The sequence below is a fragment of the Ctenocephalides felis genome, unplaced genomic scaffold, assembly GCF_003426905.1.
Source record: "Ctenocephalides felis isolate EL2017-DRISC unplaced genomic scaffold, ASM342690v1 CF-g0.4_SCAFFOLD_00845, whole genome shotgun sequence".
NCBI lineage: Eukaryota > Metazoa > Arthropoda > Insecta > Siphonaptera > Pulicidae > Ctenocephalides > Ctenocephalides felis.
Window position 1 is genome coordinate 46,136,501 of NW_020536999.1, and position 18,648 is coordinate 46,155,148.

Genomic DNA, 18,648 nt, shown 5'->3' on the forward strand with positions numbered 1-18,648 from the left:
TTTGTCACTCATTAACATTATTACCCCCCCTAACAACTCTAACAAATTGTAAATGGTAACACAAGCCAGCAAACACTAATTTATTTGTTAATTAAGCTATTGGTTTTTATCACATGCAAAAAAGAACGGTTTGAAACTAAAACACTTTTGCATTCACATTTTTGAGTGATTAATTTCAAGCAAATTGTTAAAAAGTAAGAAACTTTCAACACGAAGAAAAACTTAAAACTTGAACTCAATCTTTCGAAAGATCAGAATTATATCTAATTAAAAACAGTTTCCTAGAACAAGCATAACAATGCTATGTAAAGTAATCCAAAATTCAAAAAATATGAATTTTGAAACAAATAAATAATTAAAATAAAAACCACATAGGTATTTTGTACAATATTATTGTATTATTTAGGCAGCAGGACATTCAAGAGTTCCATCATTTATGTCATCTATTAAATCATGTGGTGCCCTGCCATCAATGGTGCATCCTACACTTTGTGCTGTTCCCAAAACCTCTTTGATCGTTCCTGATAATTCACGAGCCATGGAACGAGGTCTCATTTGGCGGGCAATCGCAACTATGTCATCAAAAGTGATATTGCCATTGTGTTTAACTAGAAAACAACAATGGTATATGGCATCACATATAACAATTTATTCTTCATGAAACTTATTATGAAACACTTCACCAAATACTGTTCGAACTGCATTTAAGAAACTTTAATTCCATAAATGTTCTATTTTTAAAAACATTAGATAGAAACCAAGATCAACACAACATAAAGCATTAACTTCCACAGCATATATTAGGGCACATTGTAAAGTAATTATAAAGTACCAATTAAAAGAATGTAAGATAAGTACGGAATAGTAAGAAAAATAAAATTGAAGAAATTGAAAAACTAATGTTTCTAATAACAATGTCAAATGAAGCAATATGCAAATTGAGCCCTAACCTAAGTTGAAAATAAAATCTAAGCTTAAAATGATTTTATATAAATGTACTTACTGTTCTTTTGCTTCTTGCGGTCACGAGGGGGTTCCTTCAATGCTTTAAAATAAAGAGCAGCTGAAGGTACTACTGAGATAGTTGCTTGCCTGTTTTGGATGGACAACTGAACAGTAATTTTCAAACCTTCCAATCCCCGGTAGCCTTAGCAATATCATCACCAACTTTCTTTGGAGACTAGAATTTTATTTGAATTAGTACCCAGAAATATTTTAATATAGCATGCTACGTTATGCTGTCCAATTTAGGTTATGTTGACAAATTTGTATTTATTAAACTTACCAGACCCAATGGACCAATTTGGGGGCCAGATGATGTAGCACCACTTCTCCTCCGACACATCTCAAGTACACTAAATTAATATAATGTAAATAGATAAACATACTGTGGAAAGTTAAATAAAACGATATTGGAATACTTTCACATACCGATCTTTACTTCTGTTGGATCAAACTTTGGAGGCATTTTTCTTATTTATTTAAGCCTGCCTTAATTTAGATATATGTAAATTGATGTACAAAGATTTAAATAAATATCTCATCAAGAATACGACCGCAGACGACAGCGGTAAGGTAAAAAGGAAATCCAAAGGCAGTTTCCTGTAGATATGCGATTGCGAACAATTTCTTCAGGGTTGCCAGATAATAAAAAAATGCACTATTAAAATTTTATATTTTTTATATCATTGGAGATAATTTTATTAAATTAATCAAAGTTATTTCATTCAAAAACGTTATCTATAGCAGATATATTTTAATACGCTAAATATATTATTAAAAAATAATGCATGACGTTTTCTCTACAAACGTGGTAACCCGTGCCCATGATATACAAAGGCCATGACTTTTTTGACAGTTCAAAGTGCAAGATTTTTGACAGTTCATTTTTCTTTTTAAATTCGGAAGTTTTATATTAAAACAATTTCACTTTATACAAATGATGTTATATTTAAAGTCACTATTTCACATAATTACTTCTACATAAATTTTTGCGCTCCATCACATTTATTATAAATATGTGAATTTTGGGATTAAAGTATAACTTATAAACATGCAAACTTCTTTCCTAAATAAAACTGACTCCATACTGCAAAATGGGCCACAATGGTCCAATTTGCATTGTAGCAAAGATGCCCTGACAGATATGTTCGGCTGGTTCTACAAGTGCTTCTTGCTTGTTTAGCATTCACATGTCTCATTGGTAACTATATAAGCATGATTTTTCTGGCTATAACTGTCAATGATTACTATTATGAATGTATTTACACATTTACAGCAAAACGTTTTTGTGAGCCAAGATTTGAAAGACGACCATGGATAATTTGGTTTTATGATACTAGCAAGCAAGGTATGGGTGCGTTAGTCATACATTTAGCCAATGTTTATTTAGCGGGTCAATTTCAAGGAGATCCATGCACCTGGTGAATATAATATTTATGAAAACTATTATTATCTGTATCACCAATATATGGTTAATGCAATTTTGTTATATTATTAGGTACATTATAAACTTTTTACTGGATTCTTCTATTGGCCTGCTGATTATTTATATAGGAATTCGTATTTCACAATACCTTGCTAGAGCAAAGAGATGGGAGTCTATAAATTTTGGGGAATATGGTATGTATCTGGAGTAAAAGTTTTATTTAGTGTAATTATATCTAATAAATTTAAATAGAATACTGATATATAATTTTTTTTGTAGGAAAACCACCATCAATTAATGCATGGTTGTCACAGTGCTGTGTATATGTAGGACTTATGATAATTGTCAAAATTAGTATAACACTTCTGATACAGTTAGACTTTTGGGACAAAGTCCGGATGTTTATATTGTCACCTATATCAAATCCCAAAGTTGAACTTGCTGTTGTTATGTTGGTTATACCATTTTTTGTAAATGTAAGTTTCTTTATTAATTTAACAAGACATTAAGTAATTTAATCTACATGGTTTAATATTTTTAGATATTAATATTTTGGGTTACTGACAACTTCTTAATGCGCCATAGTTCGAGACGTGGTCGAAACGCTTTAGCTGAGCAAAGTCTGCTGCAAAGAGTGAAGGTAGTTGTGAATTAGAACTTTAATGCATGATCACTAATGTGGTACCTGATTAAAGATGTTATGTTTCGTTAATGTTACTAAAGCATGTTAATAAAAGTTATGTATGGCTTTGATAACTGAATGTGTGGTTGTGGATATATAAATATTTTTGTGAAATACATTTTTGCTAAAACATGTAACAACTTCATTTAATATTATTTTATTACATAGTGCATTAATCTAATATCAGTCAAATGCTTAATTTTTTGTTTGTTTCAATACAATTTGTTGTAAATATATGTAGATTCTTTAAAATATGCAATTGTGTGAAAATGAACAAGCATCAGTGACTTGTATAGAAATTGCTGATCTATTTATTTTCATTTTGGCTTGGTCTTTGAGTGAATGGTGGATGATTTTTTTAATAAGCTCCCTCATCATTTGATTGTTTTAATTCAATTTCTTTTATCTTCATGCACATAAATTATGTGTTTTAATAATTATTTTTGCATAGAACATTAATATGTACATAGATTTTCATATTTCTCAAATTACTCTTATTTTTGACTGAAACTTTTTGTGTACATTCTCGAAATCCTCTCAATTTCTCATTGTTTTAAATTTTTCATTATTGAATTTTATCACAATTCCAAGGTGTATTGATGTTTCACAGGTTTAACCATAAAATTAAATCTTGAAATCATCTATGGAAATTTGGTGAAAAGCTGAAATGATTAAGAAAGTCTTATATATTCTATCATCAATATAGTTTTATTTATTATTCACTTGTAGGTTAAATATCGATCTATTAGAAAAACTAAAGAAGTAGATTCAGAAAGTGAAGATTTGCTATCTGCAGATGAGGAATTACTGACTAGCCATGACAAAAGTTTAATACAGCAACGTACATCATTAAATGCTATTTTAAATACATAACAAAAGGCTCAGATCGATATTGTTACACCAGACATTTCAATAGGCTGTGAGCTGTACAGTGTATATATGTAAAATATTTAATTTTAGGATGTCATTCTGTGATTTTTAATTGCTTTGCTTTGAATTCTTTATCGAAACATTTTAAAATCCAGTCACATGATTTTACAATTCTTTTATATAACTTGGTAGTTCTTAGAAAAAATTTTGAACTTTTCAAATTCTTTCAAAGATTATATATTAGATATGAATATATTAGTTGGACAATTTTAGCTATAACACGATTGAAAAATTTTATTATGCTTATTAAGCTGTAACACATAGAAGTATTTTGCAAGTTATATATTATATATTTTTTTAAACTATTCAGATAATTAGAATATTTTAACTATACATGATCAAAGTTATAATCTCATGTTACTTACAATGAAAAGCTTGTGCAGTTTCAGTGTATCTGGAGAACAAATTTATCTTACAATTTCAGATACCAATATTTATTTCTAATTAAATTTTTTAAGGCTATGCAAGCTTTTCGATTTTGCGGCATATTATTTTCAATTCATTATTAACATTTACGAAGATAATTAAGACTGTATTGCTATATCCAGTTAAGATACGATTTTTTATATAGCCTAGTGTATATATTAGATTTATGGCTATAATAAGATGTGTATTGCTTTATGTGCCTTAACATTTATTACAAGTATCGAAGTATCAGTAAAAAGTTGCCAAATTGTGTAGTGAAAAATAACTTATTGAGAGTATAAGTCTAACAGTAGCTTTTCATAGTTTGTTCATATGTTAATTATAATAATTCAAATTAATTTTGTATAATATTTTGATCCATATATCAAAATAAATCATTTAAGAAAATAGATACACGCGTTTGTCTATAATTTTCATATATAAAAAATTTAATAGTTTTTTTTTTATAAAACGTTATAGTACAGTTATTTGTATGATACCTGCAGATTATCAGTAAAACTATCATTAGAGTAGATTACAAGAGTAAAATTGTGTTTCGACATCAGCCATATTAAAGTCAGATGTGAATTGAAATAATTATTGTAATTATGTATTCAAAATTCAGTCAACAACATGGTATAGCTATCAATTTATATGGAGACTTCAAGCCACGAAGCCCCAATGTGAATAAGCAAAAATTAATAACATCTTTTTTGATTTTATTAATTATATAGGCAGAAACTTTAGAAATATTGAAGTTATAAATCTCAGAATAAATCAGTTTGCCGAAAATCAAAGAAAATGTATAGTACTCAATTTGAATTGTTTGTTAATAATACACTTTTTTATTTTCTATATAAATATATACTGCAATGAGTGTAGTAAATTTACGACAATGAGTGTAAATCTATTACAGTCATTGTAAATCTATGACTGTCTAAGAGTGTAGTAAATTCTTTACTGTGAGTGTAATGAATCTAAAATAGTGATTATCAATCTACAACAATGAGTATAAATCTCTTACTGTGAGTAAAAATATACAGCAGTTATTGTGAATACATTAAGATTAATGCCATCTAATTATTATTTATTCTAATTAACTAATTGTAGATCTTTAACAAATACGAAAATGAGTGAAGAACAAGGGCATGGCGCAATCAATGGGCTCCCCGGTTCCCGACTGCCGGAACATAGACATACATGTGGCGGACCTTCCAACGTGGGTAAGTAAAAATTAATAACTACTCCTATTTTTTACTTCACATATGGCACAAGTTTAGAAAAACAGTTTATATTAATTCCTTGTAACGATTGCGTTCATGAAACTTTAGAAAAAGCTAAAGACATCATCAGTTATAAATAAATTTACAGTTTGCCGAAAATAATAGTGTATGGCATCGTGCCTTAAGGCAAATTGCTGGAATTTCCCGTACCGTAGCAAAATGTTTGAGGAATATTAAATGTTTTCAAATAGCTTATTATAAATTCTGTAAAATAGACTAATCTTTAAGAATTATATAAACTGAATAACAAAGCTAAAATTGTTCATTAAAGTATATAAGTGAGCTTTAAGACTTTAACCAGAATTAAAATTGAAATCTGAATTATTTTCGATATACAAAAAAAAATAAAATTGGAAAAAAAAATATGAAAAACAAATTTAAATACATTTTTTTTCCAAAAGCAATTGTTTCGTCAACCCGAGCAGATTTTTTTTTGAATCATTTATATCGGATGCTTGTTTCTTTTAAAAACTGTCTCTGTATCTTCGAAATGGCTGGACCTGCCTTTGCCAAAAACTAATCATCACTTCTCCTAATCATTACAAATTGAATGTTTTTAGATTGCACTCTTTACTCTTTATCTCCGTAACAGTTGGACCTGCCTTTGCCAAAAACTAATCAGCACATCTCCCTATCAATAGGTATCGAATCTTTATTTAACCATTCAAATCGGTTAATCCGTGCGCCCGAAAACGTGAATGAAAAAATACGGACACACACACATCCATTTTTCTGAGGTATGCCAAAATGTTCAGAAACCTTTAAAACGTGGAGAAATGCAAAAATTTTCATTTTCGATTATCGGCCCATTACTATAACGAAAAGTTAAAAAAGCGTATATTTAGTTTGAAATATCTGGAAATATTTTATGAAAAAAGTGACACAAATATGATAATGATCAATACATTCTTGTATTTTAATTTGTAAGCCTTTGATTTTATAAGGGCCTCCAAACCAAGTTTTATACGGTGCCCCGCCAAGATGCGCCAATTATTTGATTATTGGTCGTGATGAATCAATTCGTTAATTATCGAATTGGTTGGACGTAATTAATCAATTACGCTCAAGAAATATTGCGCACCTCTGTCGCGTAAAAGAAATATATATACTGTTACACAAACCGGTTGCGCTCATCGTTCTTTTGTCTACGAGCAAAAGAAATTCAAATTAATGTCGATGAAACTAAAAGTATTTCGTAGAATTTTCCATTTTCATAAATATTACTACATTAATAAAACCGTAAAATTATATTGTAAATATTTGCAAACAAACATATAAGTGTGGATTTAGTGCAGACTGTGATAATTGGCAAGTACCGAAGAAGCGTCAGTGACCTGTGAATAAGAATTTAACATTCTGCTTACACGTGAGTTTAAGAAAGAAGTCCGAAATGGTGGGACTAACACATTAACATCAGAATCGGATTCATATGTGAATTTTGTTAGATGTGTTCGTAATTTAGCCCGTTAGCCGTTATTCAATAGAATTTTGTATTTCGACATAGTGCGATCGTTGTTGATGGTGCCCAAGTGGAATTTTGTTCAAATCTACAAATGTCTTTCATAAGAACGCGTGGTGATGTGCTCTGTGAGTTTTAACATTTAAACTGGTATTCAAATGATTAAACTTCGACATATCGTGTGATATAATAAATTAGGTGACATTTTTGGATACAGGATACAAGGTTTTTTAGCAAGTGAGATTTTTTTTATTAATTTTCTTGTAAAGCTTTGTAATTTTAATTTAATTACTACTATTTATATAATATTGTTCTTATTTTATTCTTGGCCATATAATAATAAAATTTCTTACAAATGATACAATTACAATTGCACTCATCGATATAAATTAATAGGGTTGATTATTAATTCATTATTACTATATTAATTCATTGATTCAATTAATTAATCAATTTAATTCAACAATTAATCATCAATGATTCCATTACTATTTCTTAATTGAGCATTTATTATGGATAATTATTCAATTTTATATTTTCCTCAAATAATTATTTTAATAATTGAACAATTTTATTTATATACTAGATGACCCGACAGACGTTGTCTTGTACCCATGTCTACAATTTTTTAATATAATATACTAATATTTACCGTTTACCTAAAAATAATAATTATTGTTTTTTAAATTACTCTTCGCGCCAAAATGCATATACATTTATAATATGAGCGATTTATAATATGAGCTTTAAACAATACCTTGTCGTTTTCTGCAATTTTTTCCATTTATTTTTACAATATTGCACATTCATCCCCAGGCAATTATTCGATTTTTTCTCGCCGTAAGAACCATCCTTGGACTTCAACGAACATTTTAAAAAAAGAATTGCCAAACTTGGTCCAGGCGTTGTTGAGTTATGCGCTTACCAACACATTTTGCAATTCATTTTTATATATAAGATGTACAAAATTAAATATTTAATAATGAAAGATTAAATTAAAATATTATGGCTGAAATATATAATGCGGTGCATCAGGAAAAGCTCTCGGTAATATAATCTGACGGTAAATCCAAGAAATCAAACCTTGATTTTAATACCCTGAATTAGTTTTGATGTGAATATAAAATTATATTCATTCTTATGCAGATATAATTAAGCATTCAGTTCAGTAAACATTCATTAAAGAACTTCGCATAATATTTCTAAAGATTGTGTATGTATTCGTGTTTTTTTATTGATAATAATTAATAATTAATACTAATGACTTCGAAATGTATACGTAGAATAAATAGACGATTAGCCTTACATTTTAATATATTAAACTTAAAACATTAGTATATATTATATAGGAAAGGATAAATTATTGTTAGAACTAATACAGATATACTTTATATTGAATGAGACAAATTAAAAAACTATACATTTGTGAGTGTTCATTTTTTAATCTTAACATGACTATCACTGGGAAGATATTAAAATTTTATATCTGCATATTAATCACTAAAATCACTGAATGCCTTCGCAGTCAGATTTTAATTATATATAGATTGTTCGATATAAATCAAAATATGTAAATAGTAAAGTTTTATGATTTTTTTTCGATTTGACGATTTCTATCATGCTTGCGCAATTGTACTAATAACTGTAATTTCCAAATTTGAATTATAATTGTTTCCGGTTCCGACGCATTCAATACAAGATCCGTTGAACATGGTCATATATCAAAAAAATCTCTCATATTACAGGCGCTCATAGTGTAACGGTACGAGTTAAAGGGCATTTGGTTTAAATGGTAGCGAAATAATAATGTTTTTTTTTAAATTAAACTTAGATATTTCAAATTGAAAATTAATATAAAATTAGATTTAAAAATTCAGCTATTCAAAGAACATCTTAAAAGCAAATGCCGTTTTTTTAGATCAGCAGTTGCAAAGACTACAAAAGATCATTATAATATCATATAAGAATACATATAATATTACGTATTGATACATGCAAATCAAATATATATATACCTAAACAAGGAGAACCTCAGGTTTACTCTTCTGGAATTTTGATAAAATTTCTCTCTAGGGCGCTAAGGTTTCTCTCTTTGATAAAATTTCTCTCTAGGGCGCTAGAACGCTTACAGTGTTCTATATCGATATTGTAAGTAAATTTTAAGCATTGTTATGTTACAAACTTGTTAATTATTTTATAGAATCAATTATTGAAATTTGTGTGCAATTATTTAAAAGAATAAATCGAATCCATTCTATATAAAGTTGAAGAACTTCTCGATTCTTGTGCCCATGTAAATTTTTAAAGAATTATATATATATATGATTAATATTGATATTTAATTAGTTTAATTATATAAATACTAGATAAGTATTTAAAAATAGTTTGAGATTTTAAAATATTTTTCTGAAATCAGCAAAAATTAAAGCATTGATAAAATAATGTGATATTTGTTGGTGTATAAATAAGCGGTTCAATAAGCGGTGCTCAATTCTAGCAGCTTTTCTAGAAATAAGTTAACTTATTTAAAATTTCAAACGACAATTTTATGAATATAACATTCAGTTAAAATGTATTTCTTGTCTTATAATATAAGACATCGGTCGGGAAACTTTTGTAATCATTACCCCAAAATATTTTTGTTTGAGTTGATATTATCCTATGGCGGAGAGAGATTACCCCCATGTGTTAACGTAACAAATACAGTAAATATTACCTAAAAATATATACATTTTTACCCCAAAAATTCTATTTTCACCCCATTTAAGGTTTTTACTGCGGATATAAAGTAGGGTATAAGGCTTATATCTAATAAAGAACTGCTAAAATAATAAGAAAGAAAATTGCAATTTTTACACGAAATTTAATTAAAAAAGACAAGCTTTCAATGTAAACCTGTTGTTATAAATAATAATATAATGGAACATATGATTTGGACAGCAATGGTTAGTACATCATGCAGAGATAATTTAAAGAAGTATAAAGCCATAATTATTCTACTAATAGACCTTGAGCCAGTCCACGTATTGGCGCATCAATGTCCGTCAGCGTCATTATACGAATAGCTTGTGTACACACAAGCAACTAAAGAATGAATGACAGAATTACATATCGTTGCTAATTTCCCAGACAGAGATTGATAACCTTTTAGATGCTATTTATTGAATTTATAATTATATTTCAGCATGTCTTCAAATCGAAAAGTAGTGTTTGTGACCGGCGGTGCCGGATACATCGGAAGTCATTGCGTCGTAGCCTTGCAAGAGGCGGGCTACGACGTTATTGCGGCGGACAATTTCGCTAACAGCGTCGATGACGAATTCGGGGGTGCTAGCGCTCTCAAGAGGGTTGAACAGATAACAGGAAGAAAGGTACTTCATAAAAATTCAGAATATTATCAAACTATCTGTAAGTGGAATTGTGTCTTAAGGCAATTAGGGCATCGTGCCTTAAGGCAAATTGCTGGAACTTTCCGTACCGCAATTCAAAATTCGAGTAATTAAAAATAATCAATAATAATAATCAATAAAAGTTGATCAATTATTTGAAACTTTTAATAGAATTTCGAACCATATTAAATCATTCTATCTTAAATCATTTATTTTGAAATATTTTGGAAATTCTGAACATTTTTTCAAAGCAATCGTACTGCTTTAACTGCATAAAGACGAAATATCAAAGCGCCGCGTCGCCGTCTAATGCGTAAACATTGGTACGGAACCCATAGGAGTGCAAACAAAATTTATACTTATTGTTAAAATCTCTATAGAATATCTGATAATTTGATGTGCATATGTCTAATGATCATTTTTGACCGCCAAATGGAATTTTTGTTTACTTTTTTTATTAGATCTCCGAAATCGCTAGACCTGCCTTCATGAAAATTTGACCGGTTCTTCATTTAGTCAATACAAATAGAATGTTTTTTGAATTATTCAAATCGGACGCTCCGTTCTCTTAAAAACTGAGTTACCGTTTTTGGCACTTTTTGGCCCGTATCTTCGGAACGGCTAGACCTGCCTTCTCCAAAAACTAATCAGCACGTCTCCTTATTAATACGAATTGAATGATTTTTAAATTATTCAAATCGGTTGATCCGTGTTCATACATACATACACGCACACACACACACATACATCCATTTTTTCTTTAAATGTTCAGAAGGTTTTGAAACGTAAAGATCTATAAAAATTTTCATTTTCAATTTTTTTGCGATCACTATAACTTGCCTTACGGGAAGTTAACTAGTGGTGTATGGCATCGTGCCTCAAGGCAAATTGCTGGAACTTTCCGTACCGTAACGAAATGTTCGAGGAATGTTAAAATGTTTTTAAATAGATTATTATAAATACTGTAACATTTTCAAATATTTATAAGAATTATATAAACTTAATTAATTACAAAATTAATATATATAATATAATAAAATAATATAATATATTAATTTGAAGTATATAAGTGAGCTTTTGTTAGTCAGAATTAAAATTAAAATCTGAATTCTGAATTGGAATTTTGGAAAATAAAATTTTAAACAAAGCTTTTTTTTCCAAAAGTAATTATTTTGTTAAAACAAGCATAAAGTTCTTTGAATCATTCAAATCGGACGCTTAGTTCTCTCAAAAACTACCATTTCTTGCACATTTAGCCTTGTATCTTCGAAATTGCTGGACCTGCCTTTGCCAAAACTAATCACCTCTTCTGCCAATCATTAAGGTGCGTCCACACCTAACGAACGAACACGAACGAACATGTCGAACACGAAAATGCAAAGAAGAACGAACAGGAACACGAACAAACGCGAATAATTCCAAACAAACGCCTCAAAGCAGTGAGGGCTTAAATCTTTTTGTTCGAGGATGTACGGTGAAACGTCAGATTTATTATTCAAAGTGGCGGGAAAGAGCAGAATTATTTAAAGTCATCAAATTCACAAAATTTGTCAATAACAACAATATCTTATAATAAACACAACATAAATTAATGCATGACTGCACATTTTAACATCAAAAAAGAAAAATGTTTGTCTACATTCGTGGTAGCGTCCACACTGCACATACGAGTTCAAACATGAACGAACAATTCCCTTTGATGTACCGACAAGTTGCGGAACATTGCTCGCCATGTATGTTTATGTTCGTTCGTGATCGTCGTGGCGTCCACACTATGCTGTTGCCGTTCGTTATGGTACGTTCATTTATGTTCATTCGTGTTCGTTCGTTAGGTGTGGACGCACCTTTACAAATTGAAAGTTTTTTAGATCATTCAAATCGGATACTGCGTTTTCGCAAAACCTCGATTTGTATTTTTTGTACTTTTTGCTCCGTACCTCCGAAACGGTTGGACCTGTCTTTGTCAAAAACTAATCAGCATGTCTCCCCCGTCAGTAGGAATGGAATATTTTTTGAGTCATTCAAATCGGTTGATTCATGCGCTCGAAATCGTGGACGAAAAATTGTATCCACACATATATACATACACACACACATACATTCATTTTTTTTGCCAAAGTATGCCAAAATATTCAGAAGCCTTTGAAATGTAAAGATATACAAAAATTTTCATTTTTGATTTTTTTCCGATTACTATAACTTTCCCTACGGGAAGTTAAAAATTCAAAATATTATCAAATAATGGTAAATATCCACATTAATGGTTTATTTTTGCAGGTTCCTTTCTACCGTTGTGATATGTTAGACCGTGACAGTATAGACAAGATTTTTAAAGAGGTATATTAAATATTTATTTGCACTTCATGTTAATTAACTAATTAAGAATTTTTCTTCATTTTAATTAACTGTAAACAAAATCATTTCAGAATCATATAGATTGCGTTATACACTTTGCGGCAATGAAAGCTGTTGGAGAGTCTATGAAGTTACCATTGCTGTATTATAAGAATAACTTAGTGGGAATGATTAATCTCTTAGAGGTAACGATGACTTTTTACTTAAATTTATAAAAGCATTTATTAAAGTGAATATATTTTATATAGAAAAATATACTCACAGCTATTGTGTCAATAATTTAATGTAAAATTGTAAAAAGAGGTATAATGGTTTTGATCGGGACGGTCCCGGATTTTTACTTCGCGTTCAGTTTTTTTTCTAGAAGCAATAATTATCTCAATTGCAAATTTATTGTCCGAAGAATTTTATTCAAGTTATTTATCTATAAGTTATTTAGAGTAAATATTTATATCATATTTAAATTATTTAGCGTTTCGGATTTCATAATTATAAGTTACATAATAACGGTTTTGGAATTAAAACAATATGACCAATTTAAATTTATATTATTATTTATCAATATTACTTGATGTTAATAAATTAGCAGTTGTAATAATTATTGAAATTAAAAAAAAAAAAAATTCTAAGGTACATTTTTATTTAAGTAGTGTGCCTTAGATTGCTATTCAAAAATTCATTTTTTTTTTAAACAATTACATTATTCTGCAATATTTATTATATATCAATTACCAATTATTTAAATAAGAACTCTCAATCAACGTGGCCTTATCTAATAAACTTTCTTTAGTTGCATTCATACTTTCTTTTCAATTATCTAATTTTATTTTCACTTATATGTATTACTTGAAGGTAATGGAATCCCATGAATGTTATCAGTTGGTATTTTCGAGTTCATGTACAGTTTATGGGGAACCAGAAACGTTGCCAATTACCGAAAATCATGAAACCGGAAAGGTTACTAATGTATACGGAAGAACAAAGTATTTTATTGAGGAGATGTTGAAAGACATCAGCTTAGCTGATCAGGTAAATTGAAAAATTAAGTTTTAAAGAAGAGTATTTTTCCTAAATTTTCCCAAAAGTTTGAAGTTTCCAAATTACTTGCTATACACTCTATCATTTTTAATGTTTTATGGTTTATATAATAGTTTTTCTTTAAATAGTATATAATTTATTATATTTGGATGTGCAATAATTTATTTCACAATTGTTATGTATTGTTATCTTTTTAGAAATGGAATATAATTGCTTTGCGTTATTTCAACCCTGTCGGTGCACATTCTTCTGGTTTGATTGGAGAAGATCCTACAAAAGCTTTCACAAATCTAATGCCTTATATTGCTCAAGTGGCCATTGGAAAAAAGAAAGAACTAACCATTTTTGGTGGAGATTATGAAACTAAAGATGGCACAAGGTAAAATTATTTTAAATAAATCATTTAGTTAAATAATTAATTGTATTCTATAAAATAGTTGCAATTGTTGTATTTAAATGCACACATTCAAGATCAAAATGCTTAGTTAAATCTATAATTGTGTTTGTAAATTCAGCGATTTTGTTAATGTGACTTGTTTCTGAAATGAGCAAAATATTCAATTTTGAGAGTATTATTTTAAAAGTAGAATTCTTTCAATTAATTTTTTTTAAATAATACTTATTGTTTGTGGTGAAATAATTAAATAAATAAATATATAATGTCTTGAATCTATGATATTAATAAAAATGTATAATTTTTAATGAAATATTTTCTTTCAGGTATAAGAGATTATATTCACGTTATGGATTTGGCAGTAGGTCACGTTGCTGCTCTATCTAAACTCAATAATAATCACTTAAGACTCAAGGCAAGTGTCTAAGGTATGCTGATACGCATTTCTAAGCGCAGCATAATATATTTATAATATTTTTAATATGTTATGATAAGTTTATATCATACTATAGGATAATGCAATATAATTTTTAATATAGTTTTACAACTTGGGGACCGGCAAAGGAGTCTCAGTGCTGGAATTTTAGTTAAAACTTTTGAACGTGTCACTGGAACTACTGTCCCTTATGTGATAACAGATAGGCGAGAAGGAGACATTACTTCTATGTTTGCTGATCCAGAAATGGCCCATAAGGAATTGGGTTGGAAAACCCAATACAGCCTAGAAGAAATGTGTAAGAAAATAACATTTTTAAATTATTTACTAAAATATTTAATACTCGTTATTCCATTTAATAACTAACTGTATTAGTATTCATAATAGCTATTATGACTAGTATAGTAAATATTATTCACACTTTTTATGGGCAACAACCCACTAAACCAGTTGCAAAATCTTTAAAGTGCTGAATTCTTTTTTATATAATTTATATAATATTATTGGTAAAAGATTTCTTTTCTTCATTCTTAAATCCTTTCTCAAAAACATTTTTTTTTTCAAATCATTTCTCTAGGATAAGCTCAATTTTAATCATCGCTAATTTATTTAGGTACTGACTTTTGGCGATGGCAAACTAAAAATCCTGATGGATACAGAGGAGGTGCCATTAATGGTCATAAATAACTTAATATAAATGTTTAAAATTAGCTAGACTGATTTAAATAGTTTTACATCAATAAAAATATTTTAATATTTATATTACCAGATGTGAAATTTGTACAAAAATTTCATTTTCTAATAAAATATATTAAAATTAAGTTACATCCTTTATTGAACATTTTATGAATACTCACAATAAATGATGGACTTAAATGATAAAATATTAATAATAAAATTCATGATAAAACTAATCAGCTTCTTGTTTGAAAAGACTTATATGTTGTAATCTTAACGGTTCAAATCCATATGATGTCCAATTTCTTTGAAGACTTCTAGCAAACAACTCCAGACACATTGGAGTATCCGGTAAAAACTGTGTCAATATTTCTGTAATAAATTAAAATTTCAGTTATGTTTTATGATTTATTATTTATTTTTGCAATCATTTTGTAAACCAACCTGTTAAATTTGGCTTATGCGAATGCAAAGCACTTGGTACGCTGACAATAATTTTTTGATCTGGTATTATTTTGAAATCGCAATCATCATTGATATATTTCCACATTAAAAGGCCAATTATTATTTGTTCAAATGGTTGCTTAACAGGCGGTTTTGAAAAATCACATATAGGTTTACATCTTTTGTTATCTATATTATAGAATAAGAAACATAAATAAAATAACTATTATTTGATCAATATATTTTATCATGAACTGACTTAAAAAAAAGTACATACTTTAACCCAATACCAAATAGCTTCTTTTGTTAAATTCCATTCAGGAAAAAGAACATCGTTGATATATAAGTCAAGTGGCTTGGTGAATTAGTACACCAAATTAAAACAATTCCATTATGTTTCAAAAGTTTTTTAATGGGGCAAATTAGTAGTTCTGAGTTTTCAAGCATATTATAACTGCAAGAATAATAAATTTTTCAAAGAGCTAAGATATTTAATTAATCTTTTAATTATATATTAAATCATTAGCATTTATTATATTTTAAAACCTTAATCCTAATCCTGGGATTTTTTCCTTCTGATATGTTTATTCACCAAGGAGGGTCCAGTGCAATCAAATCATACTGTATCGAAAAGTCTAAGTGGTTCTTCATTTCTCTAATATCGTAACTATAGAAGTTGCAATTTGCAGGTATAATAATTTTTCATCATTTAATATCACAAGTAAATTATCATTGGAGTTATTATTTCCACCCTTAGAATATTTAGCAAATCAATAGAAGATGGTCCTTGTAAAATTCATTTGAAAATTAATTTTGCAGATTTATTTTCATCTTTTGCAGAACCATGAAATGTACTGATATATCCTAATTGTCTTGCTTGTTTAATAATTTCAACTAATTTTAGTTGAACTAATAAATCTAAAAATGATTATTATTTTAATATCAGATATTAAAAAAAAGATAAGTGAAAGTTATATTGTGTGATTATAATAAATAATATATGTAAAGAAATATTTTAAAAGTATATTATACTAACAGTCTCATTTAAATTACACGTATCGATGAATGTTTTGCAGGACAGTTTTCTCTTTTTAGGTTTTATATTATCTTCAGACTGCTCTTGCTGATTGGTCTTAAAAATTGTGAATTTATATTAAACAAAGATGGGTTAACGATAAACTTTTTGAAATTCCATCACATTTGATAGACTTAATATTAAGATTTATAAAATTTTCTTGATCTATAAGCCAGCCTGCATCACTACTCAAAAGAATACTCATGTTGGGTTTCTAAATCATATTTTATCACAATGTAGTTTTGCTGAAAGTTACTGTTATAAGCAGTTTTAATATTATAATTATTTAGTTTGTAATATTGATAAATAAAATAATAATAATACTAAAGAGGTTAAATTTGTTTGAAAATCTAACCTCAAATTTAAAATTGAAACGTCACTTGCTAAATATTTATACCATTCTTCTTACTTTTAATCTTAAGTCATACATGTGCTTACTTAAACACAAAATATATTTATGTTTAAGTTAAATAATAAAAATTCAATAAAATGGGGGCCATCCAGGCTAGAAATCAATGTCGAAAGACTTTTAAATAAATGTGAAATAAGGCTAATGATGATTTTAAATAGGGATTGGCGATTAGAAACATATATAAATCCTTAGAAAAAATGATAAAAGACTGGCATAGTATGCCAGTGTAAGTACTGTTTTTGTCATATATTTTTTTCATAGTGTTACTTTAAAGATTTTAAAATTTTAGAACTTGTAAACCAGAAAAAGAGGTTTTGACAGATTATATCAGAAGGTGTACTTTTCTAAAAGGCTTAATTAAAACTGAAACACATATAGAAAACGCTACTGAAAAGATTCTGGCCGTAACAATTATTATCGCATGGTGTTGCTACTACTGAAACAAATCCAGTTACAAAAGAAATTCATCAAAAAAGTACTAGTAAATTTGAGAAACAACTCAAAGATGAATTATTTGGAGTGGAAGAGAAGAGGTGAATCATTTAAAGATTATGGTTATCTAAAGTTCTTTAGACTATTATATTGATATGATATATTCCATTGATTCCTAATTGAAACAATTAAAAATTATATAAAATCGTACAAGTAGACAGTAAACTGATCTGGGAATTTAAACCTTTTTAGATACACAAGCTTTTTTGATGAATTGTCGTTATATACCTACAACCACCCAAATAACTAATTATTAAAAATTATTATATGTAGGCTTTTATTTTCTCGTTCTACCTTGTAATGTTTTTTATTATAATAAGCCTTTTGCACGATTAAAGCATTATATTTTGGATTTGCTTTAATAATCTTATAAACTTTAATTTCATTAACCTTTATACACTATGTATAAGATAAGCTGAAAGAATGATGAATAGATCAATAATAAGCATATTTTCTGTATAAAAACCTTTATATAATCTCTTTGTGTAATCAACCATTGCTATAAAGTATTGAAAAGACATAGTAATCTCGAAATAATAATAAAATAAGTTTATCTTTAGGTATTTGTTTCAATTGTTAATTAATTATTCATTCCAGATTTACTATCGGACTCTGCATTCGTTGCGGCAAACATCATCTGTTGGAAATTCAGAAGCTAGCTCAGGGAAGATCTTGATGTATTAATTAAGTATCATCATTCTATGCAAGAAAAAATAGCAGAAAACATGTTGTCTATGGCAAAAAATTT

At 28.3% G+C, this 18,648-nt stretch overlaps 2 protein-coding genes and 3 pseudogenes across 2 annotated transcripts; 3 read left to right on the forward strand and 2 right to left on the reverse strand.

Moving 5' to 3' along the window:
• Positions 1 to 402: 402 nt before the first annotated feature.
• Positions 403 to 1,491, reverse strand: LOC113384153 (annotated as a pseudogene).
• Positions 1,492 to 1,913: 422 nt separating this feature from the next.
• Positions 1,914 to 4,296, forward strand: LOC113363610 (annotated as a pseudogene).
• A 6,076-nt stretch (positions 4,297 to 10,372) lies between these two features.
• LOC113384169 (UDP-glucose 4-epimerase-like) lies at positions 10,373 to 15,486 on the forward strand. The gene is given in 9 exon segments (XM_026622088.1): positions 10,373 to 10,558; positions 12,854 to 12,913; positions 13,003 to 13,116; positions 13,784 to 13,960; positions 14,167 to 14,344; positions 14,687 to 14,778; positions 14,903 to 14,944; positions 14,947 to 15,097; positions 15,413 to 15,486. Coding segments are annotated over 9 exon segments (1,074 nt in total).
• A 223-nt stretch (positions 15,487 to 15,709) lies between these two features.
• On the reverse strand, positions 15,710 to 16,614 carry LOC113384185 (methyltransferase-like protein 4; the record flags this gene model as incomplete). Its single annotated transcript, XM_026622089.1, is given in 5 exon segments — positions 15,710 to 15,849; positions 15,922 to 16,100; positions 16,253 to 16,388; positions 16,483 to 16,512; positions 16,515 to 16,614. Coding segments are annotated over 5 exon segments (585 nt in total), but the record flags the coding sequence as incomplete, so codon positions are not given.
• Positions 16,615 to 17,605: 991 nt separating this feature from the next.
• Positions 17,606 to 18,648, forward strand: part of LOC113384201 — a 2,208-nt pseudogene continuing 1,165 nt past the window's right edge.